At 35.1% G+C, this 24,288-nt stretch overlaps 1 protein-coding gene across 1 annotated transcript in view; it reads left to right on the top strand.

Moving 5' to 3' along the window:
• Window positions 1-24,288, top strand: part of LOC117341835 — a 98,523-nt gene that overhangs the window by 43,245 nt on the left and 30,990 nt on the right. Inside the window, exons 39-62 of the mRNA XM_033903698.1 lie at window positions 85-127; window positions 756-902; window positions 1,157-1,348; window positions 1,649-1,746; window positions 2,403-2,566; window positions 3,662-3,786; window positions 5,439-5,537; window positions 5,692-5,836; window positions 6,364-6,465; window positions 6,697-6,819; window positions 7,389-7,692; window positions 7,920-8,081; window positions 8,598-8,685; window positions 8,827-8,967; window positions 9,544-9,735; window positions 10,766-10,863; window positions 11,241-11,410; window positions 12,089-12,213; window positions 12,755-12,859; window positions 14,059-14,203; window positions 14,479-14,577; window positions 15,032-15,154; window positions 17,730-18,014; window positions 18,844-18,895. Coding sequence (XP_033759589.1) covers window positions 85-127; window positions 756-902; window positions 1,157-1,348; window positions 1,649-1,746; window positions 2,403-2,566; window positions 3,662-3,786; window positions 5,439-5,537; window positions 5,692-5,836; window positions 6,364-6,465; window positions 6,697-6,819; window positions 7,389-7,692; window positions 7,920-8,081; window positions 8,598-8,685; window positions 8,827-8,967; window positions 9,544-9,735; window positions 10,766-10,863; window positions 11,241-11,410; window positions 12,089-12,213; window positions 12,755-12,859; window positions 14,059-14,203; window positions 14,479-14,577; window positions 15,032-15,154; window positions 17,730-18,014; window positions 18,844-18,895 — 3,327 coding nt within the window. The remainder of the gene's footprint in view (window positions 1-84; window positions 128-755; window positions 903-1,156; window positions 1,349-1,648; window positions 1,747-2,402; window positions 2,567-3,661; window positions 3,787-5,438; window positions 5,538-5,691; window positions 5,837-6,363; window positions 6,466-6,696; window positions 6,820-7,388; window positions 7,693-7,919; window positions 8,082-8,597; window positions 8,686-8,826; window positions 8,968-9,543; window positions 9,736-10,765; window positions 10,864-11,240; window positions 11,411-12,088; window positions 12,214-12,754; window positions 12,860-14,058; window positions 14,204-14,478; window positions 14,578-15,031; window positions 15,155-17,729; window positions 18,015-18,843; window positions 18,896-24,288) is intronic.

The following is a 24,288-nucleotide window of genomic DNA, read 5'->3' as shown; positions in this document are numbered from 1 at the left end:
TCATGTAGTAGATAGATATACTGTTATTCCATCATGTACACGCTTTCAGGTAATATAATTTGTATTTACTTTCTGACTTTACAGCTGAGAACCCTGATCAACGACTTTAAGGAAATGGAAATAGACGGTACAGGATTTATAGAAGTGGTTTCTAGATTTATACTGAAATGAGAAAAGAAATGCAGTGAACCACAAAAAGGAACACTGGTAACAAGGGAACAGAATTACGTGGAACTAAGTCAAATAATTGTTTGGTTAACTATTAAACTAATACGCTTGTTCCCAGACGATGCTAAATGCACTGATGTGTTCCGATTTACTCTTTGGGTGTGTGGTGTTTAATGTTGGAAACACCACATCAACGCGTTTATTCGTAAAATGGATATATATTACATTTGTTTTCGTTAGCGAGGGACATGTTCAACGGTGGGTCCATAATATCAGAGGTAATTCCATGTGGTATTAAAATACCACTGGTTGTTTCACACGGCTATTTGACATCTGAATATAGGGATAAAAGTGTACTCCGTCATGTTGGTCTTCTCAGAAAGCTGAAATGATTATTGATTACTTTCAATGGATATCGTTTTAAAACACATAGCTTGAATATACACACAAAGCTGAAGTACATTTTGAAGCTCGCTCTATCTATACGTTTCAAGGTATACAGAACAGATCATATTAAATATGAATACACATATTTAGGTACGAGTAGTAGATCTTTGTTTCCATTTTGATTTCCGATTTTCTTTCAGATGATTTGAAGAATTCTCTGGCCACATACAGAAACTACAGTCACCTCAAAAATCTATGGCATTCAGGACAGCGAGTAGAGAGTGGTATTCTCAAGGACAAATACGCAGAAATTGTCGGGTTGAGAAATGAAGCAGCAAACGAACTAGGTATACTTGGCAAAATAATTTTTTAAATAATGCATTATTTGCTAGGAGTAGGAATATGTGTACTATAATATTGAAAGAAACAACAAAACAGAAATAAATGAATCGATATTGAACAGTTTAACCCACAATGACATGTTTTTTGTATCTAAACACCATATATTTTGCCTCGAGACAGTACTAAAGCAAGTCGAACTATGCCCAATTGGTGCTGTTATCGTACATGTCCATTGACGTACTACTTGTGGTGGTTACAGGTTTCATAGATACAGGTGAGGTCTGGAGAAGTCGTTACGAAGGCATGGCATCCAAACAGGACTTGGAAGGATTATGGGAACAAGTAAAGCCATTGTACCAAGAACTGCATTGTTATGTCAGAAAGCGATTAAGGACACTTTATGGTACAGAACGCTTCCCGGTGTCGGGACAGATACCATCACATATCTTAGGTAGGATGCGATCTTGTGCTGCAAAATATTAAAAAAAAATCTGATGCAAGCTTCAAATTAGCAAACCGATTGATTTGATTTGGAAACAAATTCTGTATTATCAGTGTCATTCAATTTGATGGATAAACTACAATGAGTCATTCATTTTCTCATGGTTATGTTCTTACCTTCATTGCATGAATTGGTATTTAAAATCATTTGAATAACATTGCTATAAGAATTTTCTTCTAATTTGTTGCACTTTCTACTTTTTATAATATCTTGATTGGCCATTATTTGTGTGAATTATCAACATTGAAGGGAACCTCATGGGAGATAACTGGGAGAACATTTACGACGTACTAGTGCCTTTTAAAGACAAAGCTGATGTCAGCATAACTCCAGTTCTTAACGCAAGGGTATGTATGGCATAGGTCACTGCTATCCCTGTCCCTAAAATTCGTCTTGTAAATAACTACCTGATGACACAGTGTAACCGTAATCAATGTCTATATGGTAGATATAACTGATGTTGGAATTTCTGTAGAGTATGTCAACTTATTTACCTGGCATGATTTTATAGTCAAATGGATTGAATAATAGACAAGCCTATTCTGTCCACAAGTAGCTAGATTGTTATAAAATATACTTAAATTAAAAATTTTAAGTAATTAAAGGAAGGTAACTCGCTTTTGACTTCATAACAAGATTAGCACAATACTACAAAGGACATGCACTTTTTGACAATTTTAACATATATCAGTTGTATTTTCATCTAACAGTCATTTAAAAATTGCAAGAGTAGGAGAATAAAAAAAAAATTTTTCAATAAATTTTAGATTTTATAAAGATCAATGATATTGCCTCAAATTATGTTGTTTTGCAATTACCAAATTATACTCTACCAATACTTGTATTGATCAAAGGGTATGTCGCACGCACGGGAGGCCGTCCTTAAATGACCTTGGCTGTTAATGGGACGTTAAACAAAATAAACCAAACCAAACCAATCAAAGGGTGGCTGTACAGAATTGTGTATTGTAACTGTAAGACTCTTTGTCTTGTTAAATTACAGAATTACACAACGGAAATGATGTTTCGCAAAGCTGACGAGTTCTTTCGCTCTATCGGGCTACCAAATCTTCCAGCCTCTTTTTGGGAAAGGTCGATGTTCAAGTTTCCGTCCAAAAATTGTAATGTTAGTCCTAAGTTTGTAAATCTGGGATCAAATGACATCAGGTAAGAATAATGCTCTTTTGAGAGCATACTGGCTGGGTTTTCTGTAATAAACATATAAGATATCAGATATTGATGTAATCGAAATTGCTTATAAGCGATATCGACCTTTGCAATTGTAGTTTCTTAGTTACCATTGTCAGCAATCATTGAACTGTATAATTTATAAATAATAACTTATTAATGTATTCATATGGGACATTTAGAGGATAATATATTTCGCGCAACAATGCCATGTTAACATTTTGCAGAAACGCTTCCATAAATTAGGTTGTGTATATAAATATTCTATGGATAATTATCTTGGCGCTATCTAATGACCGCGAATAAAGCGAATTGTTATCCCCCGTTAATATCATCAGCTATCCATTATATGACGTCTGTCCGTACGACCGTCCGTCCATGAATTCGTTTAATATGCATATTGACTGATATATATTTCTTGTAGTGTGTGTAATTTTGTCATGGTAACCTTCGGAATCGGATGCGTTGCCGCGGTGGCCGAGTGGTTAAGGTGTCCCGACACTTTATCACTAGTCCTCCACGTCTGAGTTGCGAGTTCGAAACATAAGTGGGCGGTTGCCAGGAACTGACCGAAGGCCGGTGGTTTCTCCGGGTACTCCGGCTTTCCTCCACCTCCAAAACCTGGCACGTCCTTAAATGACCCTGGATTTTAATAGGACGTTTAACAAACACAAACCAAACCAAAGCGTTGCATACCAGACATACATGAATTGCACTTTGAATTCTTTCCCGGGCACCCCACTATAATTGCGTGCAATGTTCATTAAAAGGAACTTTAATGATAACTATATAGACAATATAACAGACCATACACGTAAAGTATCAACAAAATCATTGATCTGTGGTTGTTAAATGTGAGAACATTCTGATATATAATTAGCATTTGTTATCATATATTTTATGCTATTCGCGCTTTCTTCGTCAAGATGTACAATCGTAAAGTTAAAAGCCAGCTAACACTAGTAGTGACACTAATCACGGCAAATAAGTTTTAAAATTATACAGAAAGGTGGCTATTTTTAGCTGTGCTTAACGTTGCACCTGGTTCAGAAGGTTTTATTTTTATTTTTGCAGACTGCACATATGCACTGATATCGACCAGGACAGCTTTGTGTCTATTCACAAGGAGCTGGCACGTATCCAATACTCCTGGGCCTATCAAAGGCAGCCATTCAACATGCAGACACCAGCTAACCCAGGTCAGGTGTTGTTTAGACTTTATTATAGGACCTTTGTACTTCTGAGTCATCATGTTAAGATGAAATTACAACTTCTTTTCCTTTAATTATAAAAAGCTTAAACAGTTGTCAAATAATTATATAGGCCTTTTATCAAATATCTCCTTGCGTTGGTATGTCATTAGAATAAATATTCTATTCATATAAGGTATCACTTAGATATTCATACAATGTTTTTAATATTTTTAGTTTGAATATGTGTGCATCAGGGAGCCAATTAATGCTTTACTGTGAATGTTTAAGCCACTTACTACTGATAAAATTAATGTAGCAGACAAGCGCTTATATTTGAATATGATAATTATTTGGACACACGAGTGTCCCTTTTAATATCACTATATTGGAATGTTTGTCTGTATGCCTCTGTCTATCTGTTCGTCCGCCAACAAATTTTACTCCTGGCTATAACTTTGGTAAATATTTACCGGTTTACGTCATACATGGAGATGTTCAGTTCACAACAATGTACACTCAGGTAAAAAGTCAGGGTCAATGGTCAAGTTCACCAGATACAAAGATCAAGGTCAAAGTTTTCATCTTTTCACTGAAGCAAAGTTCAGAATTATAAAAGGAGTCTACTGACCAAAGTCTAAGGTCACTGGGTTAATGTCATGGTCAAATTCTGTATATTTTTGGTGATGAACATTTTCTTCTTTTATTATGAAGCCAAGTTGGCCAGGGCTAAGCAATGAGTTCACTGACCAAAGGTCAAGGTCATAGGGGTTCAAAAGCTTAAGGTGAAGGTCAGCCTTAGAATTTTGCAATTATGGATATTTTCTTCTGATAAGCAAAGTTGGTCTGAATTAAGGTATAGTGAATTGACCTAAGATCAAGGTCAATGGTTTATGGGTTGTTTGCTTGGTTTATTCGACCCGTAAACAACTGGGGTCATTTTGAGGCGGGTCTCCTTGTAGTAGATGGTGGATTACTCACTGAACAACAAAGGGAATGTCCGTCGCATGTCATCAAGATCAATAAAGGTAAATGTCTTTGTAAAGTTTACCAATCTTAGCTTCTCGAAAAACACAATAAACCGCTACCAGTAGGGAGTGGCGAACTTTTCATCTTGGATATTCCCCCTGAGGTTATGTGGTTAAGGCTCTTACCAACAGAGCTGTCGCAGTCCTTCGCTGCATTTAAAGGTCAAGATCATTTGGTCCAAAGGTCAAAGACAAAGTGAATCTCTGACTATGACCCTGGCTCTTGGTGGGAAGATTTAAAGATAAAACTAATAAAAACTGTTTACATTTCTGTTAGCCCAGCAAATATGGAAGTGAACAAGAGTAACACAATAGTTAATGTAAAGTGTATCTTATGCTTCGTTACCTCATCTATATTGACATATGTCGTTTTGAAGATTATGAAGTATATATTGCCACAAGATAGGGCCCTTGCTGACTTATCAATGTTCTAGTTGTTATTGTTATCAAAATCAATTCCTTGGCTTTAGATTTTCCATTCAGATATGTATCCGAACTCTTCGTTGTGCCTTATGTCTAGAATGTTAAAGACCAGGACACTTTGGGTTTGGTTTAAATATATGGATTTTATATATTGAATATCTTTACTTGAAAATGTGCGACATATTATCAATGATCATATCTTAATTGTAGGCTTTGAAGAGGCTGTCGCAGGCCTTGTAGGGTTGTCTGTTTCTACGTCAAAACATTTCAACGACATTGGCCTTCTGGAAAAAGCAGCAGATGACACAGGTTCGAAATACCATTTGTCATATATGACAAAAATCGTACAGCAAATGATAATTAATTTTTGTTTACCTAGTTAATACATAGGTGGCAATATTTATTTAAATATTGAGTCAATACGTCAAAGATTATCATCACAATTGCGCCATCTGTATTTCAGAGGAAACGTTTAATTTCTTAATGAAAAATGGTCTTCAAACCATACCATCGCTTCCTTTTGGACACCTGATTGGCTTATGGCAAGCGAGCGCGTTTAGCGGTGAGACATATCCAGAAAAATACAACGAGCATTGGTGGAAACTCAGGTAAATGCATCGATGGAGTATTCTGTAGCCTTTCCATCATATTTAAGCTATGCTATTTTGTTAATCAGCCCATGACTATAGTTAAGCTGTTGCTGGATTTAAGTCTAGGAGTTTGGCTGTAACTTGCTAGAATTGAATTCATTTGAATATTGACACAGTTCAAAATATACACATGATCCTGACTTTCTTTTAAAATCAATTATTGTACTTTCCTCAGCCGCCTCCTTAGCAACACTGATTGATGAATCTACAGTGGTATACATTTTGACTCCAACTTATATAACTCTCGATTTGAACGGTGCTTATATTTTATATTCTTTTTTGAAATCATTTTGGACCCAAACTTGGTCATGGTGTATCTTCTTATTTTAAACAGTATACAGGATATTCGAAATTGTTGTCAAATTTTAAATGGATTAGGGCGAATTGTTATGATTTTACTGTGTAGTCGTTATAAGTAGCCAGACCTATTCAATCATGAAGGGGTATTATCCAATTTATTTTGAAATGTTTATTTCTTTTCACAGGAATAAATATCAAGGATTATCTCTCCCTGAAGATGAAATTCGTGATGAGGTTTTCTATCCAGGGACTGGTGATCATGGCAGCGTTCCCATGCCATACATCAGGTGGAGTACTGATATATTGTAAATAAAAAGTTTTGAGATGTATCAAATTATGAAACTAAAGCAGAGTAATATATCACAAGGGCTGTCATTGGTAGAGATGGATATGAGAAGAATTGTTTCTCCAAGCTGAACGGCATCATTAATTTTAAACCTCCTCAAAAACACAACAAGTTTGTCAGGGACAAAATTAATGTCTATTTGTGTTATATAAGTTACCGGTTTTGTTTTCAGGTACTTTGTGGGAACATTGCTAGCATTCCAGTTGCATGAAGGCCTTTGTATTGCGGCGGGAAATGATGGGCCTTTACACAAATGTGACATTTACCAATCTCGACAGGCAGGAGCTCTACTGACGTAAGAAACCTGCTCTATTGATAAGTATTAGACAGTGACATTATATTTTTATGTCTTGGTTATGTTTGTTATTTTCCAAAAAAAGGGGGGCCACAGTGGCCAAATGTTTAAGGTGTCCCGATACTTTATCACTAACCTCTGGGTTGCGAGTTCGAAACCCATTTGGGGCAGTTGCCTGGTACTGGCTGTAGGCCTGTGTTGTTTCTCCTGGAACTGGCTTTTCTCCACCACAAAAACCTGGCACGTCCTGAAATGACCCTGGATATTTATATGACGTTCAACAAAATAACCTAAACTAAATCAAAGATTTTTTCTCCACCAACTCAAAATCGATCAAAGAATGACTTGCCTTATGTCTCATTTGCTATAATTTATCCTGTTAACGTTCCATACAGTCAATTTAAAGCTAGTTTACTACATCACTTTTGATATGGATGTGATTATATACTGTTTATTCCGCATGAAGTGAGTGTGTTAAATAGTAGGTTTTCAATTAAAACTTAATCATACATACATTCTTAATGTAATGTATGTAGTGCAATTCGTGTCAACACTTCTGTTTTCCTCAGGCAGATGTTAGAATCAGGACGCTCAATAAATTGGCAAGACATTCTTGAACAAATGACAGGTCAGCGAAGAATTGCTGCTACTTCATTCCTCAAATATTTCAAGCCACTATATGACTGGCTTAAAGAACAAAACAAGGGCGAATCAACTGGCTGGAATGACGATTATTCTCCACTTACAATTGAAGAAAGGGCTAATGAATTGGTGAACTCGTTCAATAAGGAGGCGGTAGATGTTTATAGAAATGAAACCCTTGCTCGGTGGAATTACGAAGTTAATATCAATGCTGACACAGAAGAGAGTATGGTAAGTCAAGGCACCATGGATAGTTTCTAATTTTCATCAAAACACATAAGACAGAAAAATTACACTTTATTTCATTTCCGTTTCAGTTGATTTTGTACAATTATTTTAAGCACTCCTGTTTTGATCGAGAAATAGCAAATGAGATTAACTACGTTTACACATCATGTTTAACTATATAGATATCCATGTGCATTTATTAATCCGATATAAACAATATGCCATTGTAGATAACGTCTATGATGAATGCGGCTGATTTTGCGAAAAATTCAGCTGAAGAGGTATCCACCATACCCTGGAAAAAACTCAAGGATCGTGATACAAGACGACAGCTAAAGGCAATTACAGATATTGGAGCAAATGCAATGGCAAACAGAGCGAAGCTAAAACGGGTAAAACTGTGATATCTTGATATCAAAATAAATACTCTTATAAGTAATAATTACCAACTGGATAATAACAACATCGGTCAAAACTTCGCTTTTGGATGCATATAGCATGAACATATTTTGATAAATGCTCATTTTACAACAACCACAGTTGTTGTTCTATGCAATAAAAGCATAGCAAAGTACGTGATTTAAGCAATCCCTACAACATACGAAATGCGATGGTAGAATGATAACGAAGGTGTTGCCAACGAAACTACCATTTATTTTAACATCGTTTAGCATCAATCACGTTTGACTTTGTATCGATCAAGGAAATAGAATATGATTCCCAATGAGGTCGTGATGTCGACCACAAAACTTCTTCGTTGTCTTCTCTAACCTACATCTCGCGAAACCTGCTGTTGTTAACTTTTCTATCGGTAGTAAATTCTAACGAGCTACCTTGAATATCGATTCCACTGGAACATATACTTTTTTTGCATGGTATTGTTTATTAACATGTCTTCTGTTGGGCAGCTGTATAATGTCCAGTCAAGAATACAGAGTATGCACAGAAAGGCGAAGGTCTGTCTAAGTCCAAACAGATGTCTAACAATAATGCCAGGTTAGTTACTTTACTTGGATAACTACCTTATATTCTTTCAATATCAATTAAGAATGCACGATCTTCTCTTGTCAAATGAATATAATTATTTTATACATATGTTGTATATATCAATACGCGTTATCGTTTGTGTTACTATAGGATTGACTGGAGTTATGGCAACTTCGAGAAACCAAACAGTGTTACTGAATGCATGGAAGGGGTGGAGAGAGGCAACACGCAACACCAAGCCATATTATAATGAGTTTGTCGACCTGTCTAATGAGGCCAGCAGAGATATAGGTAGTGTACTATGACAGTGATCTGGTAATCATGTATATGGGTAAAATCAGATCAAAACCTCTGGAATTTTTTTTTCATATCAAACTGAAACGTAAATTCTGAGCATATTTGAAACCGTTATTTTAATAACCTTACATACAGGGTAGGGTAAGAAATCAAATATAGTATTATAATATATATTTCTTTCTTAAATACATTTCCCAAAGGATCAAATCGTCAAATATATTATCATTGATAAATTAGTTTCGTCCGATATATATTCAAAAGCAAATAATAATTCTAAGAAAAACAGAGAATACCGACAAAATAACGAAACCGTCATTCGATGTAATTATGAAATACATTACCTCCTCTTATATGTTTGCACATTTGTTTAAAGTTATTTTCATTTTCATTATGTTATTTGTTTTATATTAATATTTTGGCTTCTACTTTGTCCATTGAAAAAAAATAATCTAAAAATGATACTCACTATTTTGACATTTAATTTGAAAATAATATTCACCTGTTTGTACAACCGTTTGTATATAGTCACTTGTTTATACAACCGTTTGGATCACGCTGACAATGTTTCAGGGTACTCACACACTGGGGAATACTTGAGGGCGAAGTATGAATTGCCTCAAATTGAATCTGACCTTGAGGGTTTCCTGAAATATTTAAATCCCTTTTACGAGAATCTCCACGCTTACGTAAGGAAACGGTTGGGAAACGTGTATGGCATCGGAAATTTCCCTTCCACTGGTCACATACCTGCTCATCTCCTAGGTAAGATTAGCAATGCCGGACTTAGAATTCGTATCTTTCTAACAATATAGCAGTTATATCAAATCAGTCCAAGTATTGAATATATATATGTCTGCTTCTTTATTTCTTGATTTTAGTGGCAAACCATAATAGGCCCCGGTTCCATCCTATTAAGGAAATTAAAATGTTCTATAATGTTAAGGATCCTTGATCAAACTGGCCCTTGTTATAAGCATGTAACGACTTGGCAAGTTGACTTCAAAAAATCAGCTGATACCTCTGTATAGTACACGTCACACACTATACAGTATCAATTAAAGCTGCTTAGATTAAAAGAGCTTTTAAAGTTACTTTTAAGTTTGATGGGTCTGATGGGCGAGAGCTTGTATGTCATAACGCAGATGAATATCTGCTATAATCTTCGGGCAGGGCAATTCTGTTTATAAATTAAGTGATATCCGGATGTTCTGAGGCATAGGAAATACGCATAAAGGGGACAAAGTCTTGATGTACTCTCTTCAGAGGAGCATGATTTGACACAGAGTGATTACCTTTTGCACAAATGAAAAATGTGCCGCTAATTACTGAGGAGTGTTTGAAACATGAATGACATTAATTTTGCTTCATTCCAAATCCTGATATTTCGTGATGACTGCATTGCTTGTTACCAAAGTCTTTGTTAAAATATAAATGCACAGCGCTTAGGAATAATTGTGTTGTAAGTTAAATACATGCTATACATGTACCAAAGTAATTGGATCTCGGCGATTAATCATTTATATTACCTAATGAGTGACCACTTGTATGACTTAGTGCTTGCATCTAAAGCGTAATGATATGATCCTTGTGATCGTAGTTCCTAATTGATCAAATTGAACAATCCTAAGTACAATACTCTTCAATAGCATAAAGGGAGATGGGAACAAATCCCAAGGTCAGAGCGTTGAAATATCATTGTCGGGGTACTCTAAGTAATATGGAATTAGATTATCATGTTAGCAGTTTATTCTTTGTGGATATATTTAATATTTGATCTTGCTTTGTGAAACAGGTGATGTGTGGGGGCAATCATGGGGAAACATCTACGACCTTGTAGTACCATATAATGGAAGTCAAAGTACAGCGATCACACCGGAACTAAAGCGTCAGGTAGGTCCTCCCTTATTCCACTGATGTTACTCTGCTTGTCGCCAGTGTCAAAATACAACAGCCAAATCATCGAATCATTATTCATCCAAAGTCATAGGTTTAGTGAGTGACATTTATATATTTGAAAAATAAAACACATAAAGCTCCTATTAAGATGTCTCTATTGTTAAAGAATATGGCACCGAAGATTCTTTTTTACTACAACCTCCTTAAGATAATCTATACAACGTCGTTATTCTTCTCTATGATAAAATTGAGACGCTCTCTCAAAATAATAAATGACATTTTAATTTCATAGAGTACGTGTAACATATTTAATTGCAATAAGTACTCATGCACATTCAAAATAAAGGACCGTTAATGTTTGTTTTCTTCAGAAATACACTGTTAAGAAGTTGTTCAAAACTGCTGAAGATTTTTTCGTCTCCCTGGGATTATCACCGTTGCCAGTGTCATTCTGGAACAACTCTATGTTCGAAAAGCCAGTTGGACGAGATGTTGAGTGTCAGACATCCGCTTGGGACATGTTCAATCAAAGTGATGTCAGGTACTGTATTTTAGTCTATAGCCTTTTTCACCTGGAACAATTTTGTTAGTATACATGCACAGGTGTTAGGAATGATGTCCACTCTATACTTCAAAATGCGACTATTGTGTGCCAGAAAAGTTGTATTTGATATATCCTTTGTTAATGGGAAATAGTGAAAAAAAACTGTTCAGTTGTCCCTATTGCCACTGTAAGAATAATCTGGCCATCTGGCCATTTTTTCCATGAACGCGTAGACTGACTTTCGTGGATTAGTATTTGGGAAACCAGTACATTTTATTATTAATGTTGAATGTCTTTGATATATTTTTTATGTATACGCTTAATAGTATGCATCTGCTGCTTGGTTGCAGGGTGATATGACGATAAATTTACCCGAAGGTATCGTATTTATCGAGGGCTCATCCGTAGGGAATATGAAATCTTAGGGCAAATAATCATCGCATCACTCTGACTACAGGGATGTATATTATTTATTTAACTTAAAAATAAACAAACACATTTTGAGTCAATAAAACGACCATTGTTCGTATGTAAAACAATCAGCCCACAGGAGATTCATCGATTTATGTCCTACGGATGAGATCTAATGTTTATATGTGCCAACTTAACATGAGTACTGCTACAAACATGAGGTATAAACCTAAACATATTTTAGACAAATGAATTTCATTATAGAATCAAGATGTGTGGTACTGTCGACATGGAAAACCTGTTAACAATTCATCAAGAGGTTGGAAACATGCAATATTTCATGCAGGATCGTAACCAGCCAGTCATATTCAGGCGAGGAGCAATCCCAGGTATTTTCCATTAATATCATGTATCCTTCGGGAACTTACAGCCAAGTATTATTCGAGAGTAGTTTTCGAAAGAGTTTGAAAATAATAAATGAAAATTTGATTTAGAAATCAGGACAGGTGTAATAAGTACATTTTTTAGTGAATGTTTCAAAAGCACTGTATTTAGTGTCATTGTGTATGTACATGATCAGTTTCCCCAGTGACAGAATAAATATTTAAAGACCGGTATGGTTGAAGGTCTGTTTTATGTACAATATTCGTAGACATATGTATAGAGAAACTAGTTAATTTGTTGCCACACTTTTTTTTATCCAGGTAGAGTTTCGATATTATTCAAGATTACATCAAATTAAGTGAACAATTCATTTTGTAGAATAACTTAAAACCAAATATATGTTTTTAACCGAGAGTAACTGATTGTTTGTTGCCTTTTTCCTATTAACAACATTCAATATTTAAGCATGCATCTATAGATATTGTTAATATGCTAGTGAAATCTATGATGTAGTATTTTTTTTCAAATTAAGTTAAATTGCTTCAGGTTTCCTTGAAGCAGTAGGTGGTGTCGTCACATTATCTGTTTCCACGTCATCACATCTCGGAGAAATCGGGCTTTTGAATACTAGTAGTCGTCGGGATGATTTAAGTAAGTCTAAGAAACTATTAATAAACTTTCAATGCCTACTATGTGATGTATTATGTATATTATTAACCGCGGTCTCCATCCTTAATACAATTGAGTCTTGTAAACCCCTTCGAGTCGAACAAAACAACTGTACTTACAATTACAGCCTTCTGATAATGTCTGCATATGGTTTTACTAACGTGAGAAACAGTCCGAGGTTGATGTTACTTTCTAGTTAACAAAGCCTTTATTTATTTTTTAATTGAAAACCGAAAATGCTGGGAACTTTGGTATTAATAGAGACTATAAACGTGTAAATAGTTTAGATATTTTATGTATCATTTAAACACAATGCAATCTAAATAGCAAACTTTAAAAGACATTCAGGATTTTTTTTTCGTAAATAATAAAATAGCATTCAAAATTGCACATCAAAAATATGTTATGAATAAATTTAAATATAGGAAGTAAGACAAATAATTGGCATAAACAAATGCAAGACACTCTTGATACATATTAGTTATGTTAATGCAGCAAATTATGGTATATTTTGTAAAGTTCACAACAAACCATATCAGTGTAGCTACAAAAGTTAACTAAAACAGCTAAATCTTATCTATCATAAATACAACCTTTAATGAAGGAGTTAATGGGGAACTGCATTTGTAATAATCATTCAATAAAACATTCAATAATTTGTTGTGGTTATTTTTCATCCAGATTGATTTTTAATCACAAACAACTGAAAAACAAAATGTAAAAGTAATCAGCTGACCGTTTGTAAATGAGAAACAGAGAATAAGGTGACTAAGAGCCATATCTTAAGTGAGCTAGACGTGCTATAATTTTCCCTTAGTATGAATCATGTTGTTTACAACTTGTCCGTTATAACACTCAATGGTACAAAAAGGCATGTCCTATTAAATGGATTAATGACTCTTTGCCAGAGAGCCCCCAGCAATGTTTTTATTAACATATTTTTATCATATAATCACAAACTTCTCGAATTAATGCCGATTACTTCTCAATTTCCCTAAGAAAGAAAATTTCAACATAATCTCATATATCTTTTTAAACATGAAATTATCAACTTTACAATGCCCCAATGGCATATAAGAATCCCTAGATTTAGTCAAGGTATCGATTTGAAATTCTGGATTGCTTTATATTTTTGTCAGGAGTTAGCTGAAGTTTAAATCAGATGTTTCTTATTTGTTTAGAAGCAGACATCAATTTTTTGATGAAGATGGCCCTGGATAGGATTGCATTTCTGCCTTTTAGCTATTTTATCAACCAGTGGTGGTGGAGCGTCTTTAAAGGGGAGACGACCCCTGAATATTATAACGAGAAATGGTGGCAATTAAGGTGAACCTTTATATTGATATATAATTAAATAATGATATTATAAGTTATCTTGTAATTAGTCTTGCTGTTAATATCACGATTTCGTTGGTGAATGCATAATATGGTTCAACAGACTACTAGGTTTTGGGAATTGCTGTTCGATTGACGTTACATAAATGCTTCGTCATCAAATATCCATTTTATTTAACACTAATATATACTCAATAAAACCCACCCTTTAAATACTACAAATTGTCAATCTACATTACTTATTGCGTTCATTGATTCACTCACAGATGTAAATATCAGGGTGTGTTTCCGCCTGTGGAGAGAACAGAGAAGAACTTCGACCCCGGGGCTATATATCAGAGCCCAGCCAGTAATGAAATTACCAGGTAAATCATTCTCATTAGGGCTCTACTTCAGCTGTTGCGTCTTAGGTGGTTAGCAGATAGTTTGTCATTGAAAAGCTTCTACTTAATTGCTGCTGAGAGACATCATCTGACACGATGAATTGTTGGTAATGAGTTATATAGATCAATTTAGCATGATCAATAGGTATAATTATGTCTTCCTGCGTTACAAAACAATTTAGAGCCATCTTGAATAATTGAAAACGGATCAATCGATAGATTTCCTAACATTTACAGGTCCACATATACATGTATATCTATCAGCAACCATTGCAGATAGTAATGTCATAACTATATTGCATCATGAAGCTACCCAGGTTACATTATTTGGCAAAACAATATATTAGACAGAATATAACAATTTTATAAAATGATTTATATTGTTTTGTATAAATATGGGAAGAAATTTGTCAGGGTCTTTCTTCTGCATCATCAGATATTTTGTCAGTTCCGTAGTCCAGTTCCAGTTCCACAAGGCCCTGTGTGACGCAGCCGGACACACAGGTCCCCTACACAAGTGTGACATATACCACTCTAAGGAGGCTGGAAAATTACTTAGGTGAGTACATATGCCAGTTTGATTAAGCCATTTTGAATTTTGAGAATTTAAGTTTGCTGTCGCTATTTCTCAAAGGTTCTTCATGGATGTTTTTCTAAATTGTTTAAGTAGCATTCCCATGGTTTCTAATAAACGTTTACATTAACTGTCGATTATTAAAGTCAGCTGTGAGAGTGAGCTATATTTGGGGATCATCATATATCTTTCTGATGAACAGGTTTTTATGACAATAGACTATAGTTTAGCAGCGGCTCCTTACAGAGAAAACATGTCTAAGATTAACATGGTCCTGAAGATAAGCTATTTAGCCCGCCTTAATCATCCAGGAACAGAACAAGTATATATTTACGATATTGATATATTTGAAGTTTTCAGAAATAAGTTAATCAAAATTTTGCATTGCGTATTATCTATGTTTTTACTCAACTCGTAACCTGCGAATATATTGTCAACATAAATCTTCTTGAAAATAAGCCAGTGAGGCCATTTTTACGTCACAGATGAAACATCTTGCCTTAATTGCTGAACCGGTATCCTTAGTTTTAATTTGATAGTATAGAGTATATACTTTTTATATGCATTGAGTAAACCACATACAAAATTGTGTAACAGATGTTCAGGCAGATTCATTTGATAACGACGAATAATGAATAATGAACACTTGTTGGGATTTGATTTTGTAATGTTTACGATGATTAATTATCACAGTTTATATTATGACATAATTTCCCTAGCCGGTTTACCATCGGTGGAAATAAATTAGCATTTCTTCGTTAACGTAGACGACAGGATAAATTGTACCATGATAATGCATTTCTTATACAGGAGAGTATGCATTCCGACATGCTCGATTTAATATAATGCAAGCGCGTAATTGTGAGGATGATTATTTAGTTACGTATGCATATTTACATCTTTAAAGATGAACTTAGATATTGCAGCATCTCCAACTGTATATCTTCGTCGCATTGCGGGCGACATAAACTTAGAAAGTTATACATTGTAAAAAGATATTACCTTCAAAATAATCCATTTGCGAAAATAAGCCATGAAATCCTTACTTTAAAAAAATGCAAACTGCGATTTCAGGGTATTTTCATTCTAAGACGATCCCTGTTAGAAGTTCACATTTGCAGCTCATTCTCACATCCTTTAGTTGCTGGAAATGTATATGAGGTACAAGTTGGGGATGTTTTGTTATAAGAATAACTACTAGGCACATGCATTCATAACCATGCGTTTCGCATGGCTGATTACCGTCGCTTGTCATAACATATGGTCGTAGTTACTGCAAATACATAGACAGTTTTGAGACAGCTCACAAATAAAGTTAACATTCATAGCTCACTGTCACATCCGTCAGTTGATGGAAATGTCTTATTGTCCAATGTTGTGGTGCAGTGCTTAAATAATACAAAAGGTTACGAGTGATCAACAGCATACGGCTTAATGAACATCATAATTTTTCCGCCGTCAGATTACATTCAATGTTTTAAACTCTTACATGTCTTTATATCATGTATGTATATACATGTATTCATATAAGAACACGGATGAGGCGCAGCGGTATAAGCTGTGGGTATTTCTGGCTGAGCGATTAGGTGCCGTAGCTTGTGAGTTCGAGTCTCGGTAAATGCACGAGTCATATAACTATCTTCCATCGTCATAAAAATTGTATTCAATATCATATAGTGTTATTATACATGTGTCTTACAATATTAATGACATGGCCGTATTACATGGCAGAATAGGCCAGTTATGTGATAAAACTACATTGTAATAACACTATAGTGACGTTATAATGTATATGTGACGTCGCGCGATTGTCTGGGTAAACTGAAACCTCCCAACCGAGCTGGATTTCGCCTTTCTTATATAGATACTATGATTGAAAGCGCTATGTTTGTATTCTCATAAATATAAGTTAAGTGATAGAATTTTACACTCGTGTCTATGTCATATGAAATTTATTAAACTCTCTCAATAAAATCAATATAACGTAGCTACTTATATAAGATCATCTGTATACAACATGATGTATGGAGGAGATGGCGTTGCTAAGCTGGTGGTATCCAATCCTTATAATCCTAATTTATGACAATAACAATATGTTTAAACTCTAAACTTGGTCCCTAGTCGTGTCAATTCAATTTTGAGTCTGATCGAGGAAACAGCGTGGTTGACAGGCAGCCAACTTTTATTTTGACCGTTGATATTTGTTATCGCCTTTTCTTGAGAAGAAATTGAATGATATTGCTGAACCTTTGGGCTCCCCTTGATCTCAGTTGTGTCCATTTGATTTTTGTCTCATCTAGAAAATAAAATTGCAAGGCGACCATCTCACATTTTGACAGTTGAAGCTGGTAAAAACTATTCGAAGAAAATTTTCAGATCTTTCTTAGATTTCATATGATGGTTACTTGTTATTAAATTATTAGAGAAAGGATGAAAAGTAGATTAAAGATTAGTCTTACATATAACTAATAAGACGATTCAATGATAGGCACCAAGATCCCTCAAAGATCTGTTATTGACGAAGACTTTTACAAGTGATTTCATTAATTTTTTCTAACAGTGACATGTTAAAGCTTGGATCATCTGTTCCCTGGCCAGAAGCACTGAAGGTTTTGACAGGTCAAAATAATATGGATGTCGGGCCGTTACTTGAATATTTCGAGCCTCTGATTGACTGGTTACAGAAAGAAAACTACCGAGAACGTCCAGGATGGTCGGATGCCTGTCCCACTGAAAAGGGAAGGTCATTGGAAGTGCCTTCTTCCGACAGTTCAGGGACATCTCGTAAAAACATCTCTTTTGTTTTCCTTTTGCATGTTGCAATTTTATGTCAACTTTTATTAGTGTAATTGATTTGTGCTTGTTGCGACACTGGACAATGGTACTTTATACAGATATACATGTATTGTTACACATACGTTTAACAAGAGTCTTTACTATTATTTCATCAAAGGATTTGTGCTTATCGTTTGCTTGGTATTGCATTTTATCAGGAAGTGCTTGGGGTTTTTGACATTCCTGAAAGTATGTGATATACACAGGGACTTTTTATCACATAATAAAACTGCAGTATATATATTGTATGTGTAGGCTGATTAGATTAATAGATAGAAAAACATAAAAGATGAAATCCTTTTCCGTCTTTCTATCTTGATTATTAGATTAAAGATGATGCATATCCGACACAAATACAACATGATAAATATTTCAAAAGTCTGGTGGAAGTTTTCCAAGTTTATTTGGTTTTTGATTCCCTTTTCAAGGAATTCTTTTTTTACATTATGTATGTACATATACTTTGTAGTTGCATTATAATTGGTGTAAACGTATTATCATTCGCTTGTCATAATAGTATACATGTATTTGTACGATGTTTGGGTTCTAGATTTTATTATACCAGCGAAATAAATTGTTATTAACATGATTACATGCATGTGTGTAAATATAGCAATACCATGTATTCAGTAAGAGGATGTTATGAGGAATATCATGCGTTTTGGTTTATGTGTTACAGTGGTGGGTGAAATATGCAAGCGCGAGTGATTAAAAATGATTATTTTAAGTAACAAGCAATTTGATCGCTCACCACTTCAACATTAAAGCTTACAAAACAGTATGACCATGGGGTTGCTAACAAAATACAAATCTAATGTTCAAAACCTGTATTTTTGTAGAATTGACAAGCATTCGGCCTGTTCCATGGACATGCATATTGTAGTGTATGCAGTATTTTGGGTTCTTTTCATAATTATTATCATTTCAATAATTTTGATATGTGTAACAGGAATTTGATTACAATCTTAGCGATTTTGGTCCTTTTATTGTGCATTTAGTATATAGTATTAGATAGCCTAATCCTTCTATGGGTAATTTTATTTTCAAATAAAACAATTATCTTCCAGTTGCTTCGATGTGATTTTTTTACCAATACACACACACTATCATGGAATACCTGTATTGTCAATACGGTTTCCACAACTACTTCCATACATAGCCATGACAAAATGATTGGAATCGTAGATCTTATTAGATGTAGGGTGATAATTTGAAAACAAAAACTGAATGTATGCTCCCTATATAATAGCAATGGTATACTTGAATATGTATAAAATAATGCGCTATAGCACATAGTTAATTGTTTACAGATTATATTCACAGCAAAATGTGATACAAATAAGAATGATGCTGTTTACTAATGACTCTGTTGAGGCGTAAGGGTCATATTGCAAATGCTAATAATGATTCAAGTATTAATGGCTTAGTCAAGTACAGAAATATGTCCAATTGTCATAACGGTTTTGCAACAAATCCTTGCAACTTTGTAATATACATATCAGTTCAAACAAACAGGTTTATCTCTCTGGTATGTAATCTTGGAGAAAGGGGATATGACGACAGAACGGAATTATTTGTTGTAATAAATTCACGCCGGGGACAAGGTAAACTGTATCTATTCTTAATTAATATTTTATTACTATTTACCGTTTTAATCGATTAACATATTCCTGTTCTCTGTTTCAATAGAGTTATTGAAACAGAAAGTCTTTGTTACAATGCAATGAATGGCACAGTTGTTATTCGAGAAACTTCATACAAAATTAACTCTAATCTAATTACTGTTGTCCGCATAAAGGGGACAACTGTAACATATGCAACGTGACAAAGTTATTTTGTTTATTTATTATGCAGCTCATTACCATATGGTTTATGGAATAGCGTTGTGATTACATAATATGGAACTCATTATGCGCTCTCATGCTGTTACGGGCAAAACAGAAACTACATCAGCGACAAACACCTGCGTCCCTAGTATGAGTCTCAACACCTTGTCAGCTGAGGCGTTACCTGTCAGGTGATTTACTCAGGATATTTATACACATATAAAGTAATATTTACAATACCTAAACTAAAACTTGAAATTCATACACATCTAATTGAACCACCTCGTTCCATGCGAACGACGCAATATTATATTCAAACAATAATTAACAAATATTGCATGGCACTGAGGGCAATATGGGAGTTTATGGACTGGTCAGTCACCCAAATATATGTATATGGACCGAAGCGAAGCTGAGGTCCATATACATATATTTGGGTGACTGACCAGTCCATAAACTCCCATATTGCCCGAAGTGACATGCAATATTTGTTATATTATACCGAATATGACCAACATGACATGGAAAAAAAATCTATCACTGCCAGACGCCATTTCGCTCAGTGTCTGAAATGATGACGTCTTAATATGACGACGTCAACTTGGTATTATGACGTCATTTTCATATAGCGTCGGCCCGGAGTCAAGGACTTCGGCCCTTGACTCCGGGCCATATACTATATATGGACCGGAGCAACTACTAGACTCAAATAGGCACTGACAGATTACCATCTCAATGAAGCCTGTGTCTGTTTTTATGATTCGCTTGCGTGAGTTTCTACCACAGTTTAATGTTACTTGCGACACTATCCGATATGCAGGGCCACTGTGAGGTAATGGTGACCCCTCCATTGCTATTGCGGATATTAGAAATAAGTATATTGATTGATATAGTTTGGTAGAATGATCTACTGCCTGAGAATGATTGCATATGGTATATCACCCAGTAAAGGTTAACAAAAGGAATTGACTATTTCGGGAAATCTGCAGGAAATGACAACCGGTAATAACGATAATGCGTTACTATCTTCATAGCATAGCGGACTGATACTGAGGTACAAAGAATTATTTAGACCGTGTCTTATATGTATTGATAGTGCCTTATTGATTTTCTTCCATTCTGTACTAATCATACCTACGTACAACGATATCCCAATAACAGCCAGGTTTTTTGGGGTTTTTTATTTGGTTTTGTTTTTTGTTTTGTTGGGGGTTTTTTTTTGCGGGGGGGGGGGGGGGGTGTGCAGGACACATTGACACGCTGTAGTGGAGACAGCCTCATAAATGCCAGCCTTCCTAAAGAAACCACAAAAACAATTTTTACGACTGTATCTTAAATTGCCGACATAATAGCTCCAAATTAGATTTGCCATTTACTCCATACAACATGGACAAGATACCGGCTACTATCAGCACCCTTCTACTTGCTACCTGGGAAAGAATCAATCAATGTCTTATCAGCGTAATTAACTGGTTGGTGTTTGAGCTAACAAAAGTCGTAAAGTCACCTGAACTAAAAGCAGACATGGATCATACAAACCTATGCTATCTGACTAATACATTTGACTCATTACGAAATCACAAGAAATTAGTAAGCCGATTTTGAGCTTATAGTTTAGCCGAAAACGCTTGGAATGTATAATTTTCAATTAAGCATTACTGTGTATGTGTATCACCTGTAAACATCAGGTTTATACATCTGCGGTCAACATTCCGACATTAAGGCATAGTTAGTATATGGACGATCGAAAGTATCCATATTCGGATTAAGAAATGGACGGTCGAAATCCTCCATTTTTTATAAGGAAATCGGCGGTCGAAATTCTCCAATATTCTGATAAAGAAATGGACGATAAACAGTATCCATGAAAAGGAAGATCGGCATTAACCATTATTCTGATAAGGAGATGACTGATAAACGACGTTTGTGAAGTTAAAGGGTTTGGTTGATATACTAAGCTTATCTTTTTCACATAACATATTTTATATAAGAGAAACGTTATTCACTCCAGCCTGAGGGATAATCGAACCAACATAAAGTTTTTTAAACCTGTTCATTTAACTGACTTGAACGATTGCAGAATGATTGTTGAGGGAATCATGCAATCGGATGCAGGAAATAGATAGCCCCAAGTTGTTTTGTTTTTTTTTTAATGTTTTTCAAAATATTCAATATTTTACTTCCCTTTGCAATCACCGTTAATGTATATTATCGTTCAGAATTAATCATTCCCAGTAGCGAGTGTAACAACAATATTTTCAATCAGGAAGGATTCATTAATGTCAGGACTCAGATTGTGTACAGATACAACATTAAAATCCCATCGTTGTCAGTTTGATAAACACAATATTTTTTTACTGTGTGATGTAGTAGCGTATCCGTCGTCGATAGTTCCAGTCAGAATCTCGATAATCCATTCACTAGAGATCTGTTTATGGAAGGGTATGTTCCTGTCACGTTCGATATCATCATGTAGTCTCCTAGACTCGATACGTGAAGACAGGTACAAAGCGAAAACATGTAATGTTGTGAAGTATGTGGATCCTGTGTAACGTTGTGAGATATGTGGGTCCTATGTAATGTTGTGAGATATGTGGGTCCTATGTAATGTTGTGAGATATGTGGGTTCTATGTAATGTTGTGAGATATGTGGGTCCTTTTTAATGTTGTGAGATATGTGGGTCCTATGTAATGTTATGAGATATGTGGATCCTATAATATGTAATGTTGTGAGATATGTGGGTCCTATGTAATGTTGTGAGATATGTGGGTCCTGTTGTGAGATATGTGGCAGGTAAAATCGAGGTGGTTCGAATTTTCCTTAAAACAGATGTATTATGAGTTCTACTATAATACGAAAAACATTCATTTATTGCAACATGTCGCATATACATTATAACTAATACGGAGTGTGTTTTATCATTAGACTATTCAGTAATCATCCTGTAGTGCATGGTTTATTGTCAAAACAACACAATAGAAATAAATGTTTTATATTGTACCCTTTGAAACATGTATTAATGTTCAAATAATATTTAATGGTGGACTTTCACCCTGGTTACATAGGGATTGAATGGAGTTTTTTTCCATGGCGGCTCTGAATATCAGTAGCTATCTACCCATCCCGTGGTGCGCTAGCTCACCTAGGAACATAGTGTTTTCCGGAAAAATAAACACTGGTGGCAAAGGCAATCAACGCTATGCAACATGTTAGATAACACCATTTCTTAACATGAGGTGTAATCTATGTATATAAAACATCGATCCAATTTAAATCGACTTTTTAATCAATTCAGTAAATAGGTCTACTCTGTTGTCGACTAATTCTTACCTGATACCCACAGCACTTTGAACCAGTATCGTATATAAGTCCCACAATAAACATAGACGTACTGAACAGATGAACTCCAACTGGACGGTTTCTATCTACGCACACAAGATCAACAATAGTAAAACTAATAAGCATTTTATACCGAATGATTAACCCACATTTTGTTGATGAAATATGTCTTCTGTTAATCTCGCTTGATGTTTAATCTGTTAATCTAGCTTGATGTTAAATGTTTGAAATAGCTATAACAACAATGGAACCGCCAATAACGACCAAAGTGGTATCTGGTATAGACAGAGAGTATTTGGCATTGACAGAACAGAAACTGCAGTTAAGGAACTATCAACACTGACATTCATACATTGTAGTTATTGTAATATATAACTAATGACCTCGAAACCATAAACGATGAATGTGAAATGGTGGACAATGAAGTAAACATGGGAACTGTCTATGCTAAAACCGCCGGAACTGGTAACATTTGCGTCTATGATTATATGAACACTTAAATTTAGAAACTATGAAGACTTTAATTGCCAGAATCTTGGACACGTAAACTGTTGACATATAAACTTCCAAAATTTTGGAAATTAAAACTTCAAGAATGTTAGACAATTGAACTATCGGACTGTTGACAATTAAACCCCAGGAGCTGTGGACAATTCAACTCCCACGGTTGTGGGCAATTAAACTCCTGGAACTAAAGACAAATAGATCCCCGGAACAGCAGCCAAGTAAACCCCCAGGTTTGTGGGCAATTAGACAAGATGACCCCCGGGCCTGTGGACAATTAGATACCGGGCACAGATACCTTAGCTAAAGAATCGATACTTTAACATGACAACATCATTCCTAGAGGAGACGCATATGTAAACAGACCATGGTCACCATAAGTCCGAGCTGTGAATGGAGAGTATTTTTATTGTGATTATTTGAAATACTGCTCATAATTAATCTTGTATGAAACAAGCAAAATCATAAACCCATAATGTAAATTATGACTTCACCTTAGTATGGCTGTTACAGCGGAGTAGTAATGTATACGTGTCCAACAATAAAGGTAGACTGTGCACAGTAAATTAAATTATCAGGATTAACTTGAATACAGTATCTTATGTTATGAAGAC

This window comes from Pecten maximus, chromosome 2, assembly GCF_902652985.1.
Source record: "Pecten maximus chromosome 2, xPecMax1.1, whole genome shotgun sequence".
Lineage (NCBI taxonomy): Eukaryota > Metazoa > Mollusca > Bivalvia > Pectinida > Pectinidae > Pecten > Pecten maximus.
Note: the sequence above shows the minus strand (reverse complement) of the source record. Positions and strands in the feature narration are given on the sequence as shown.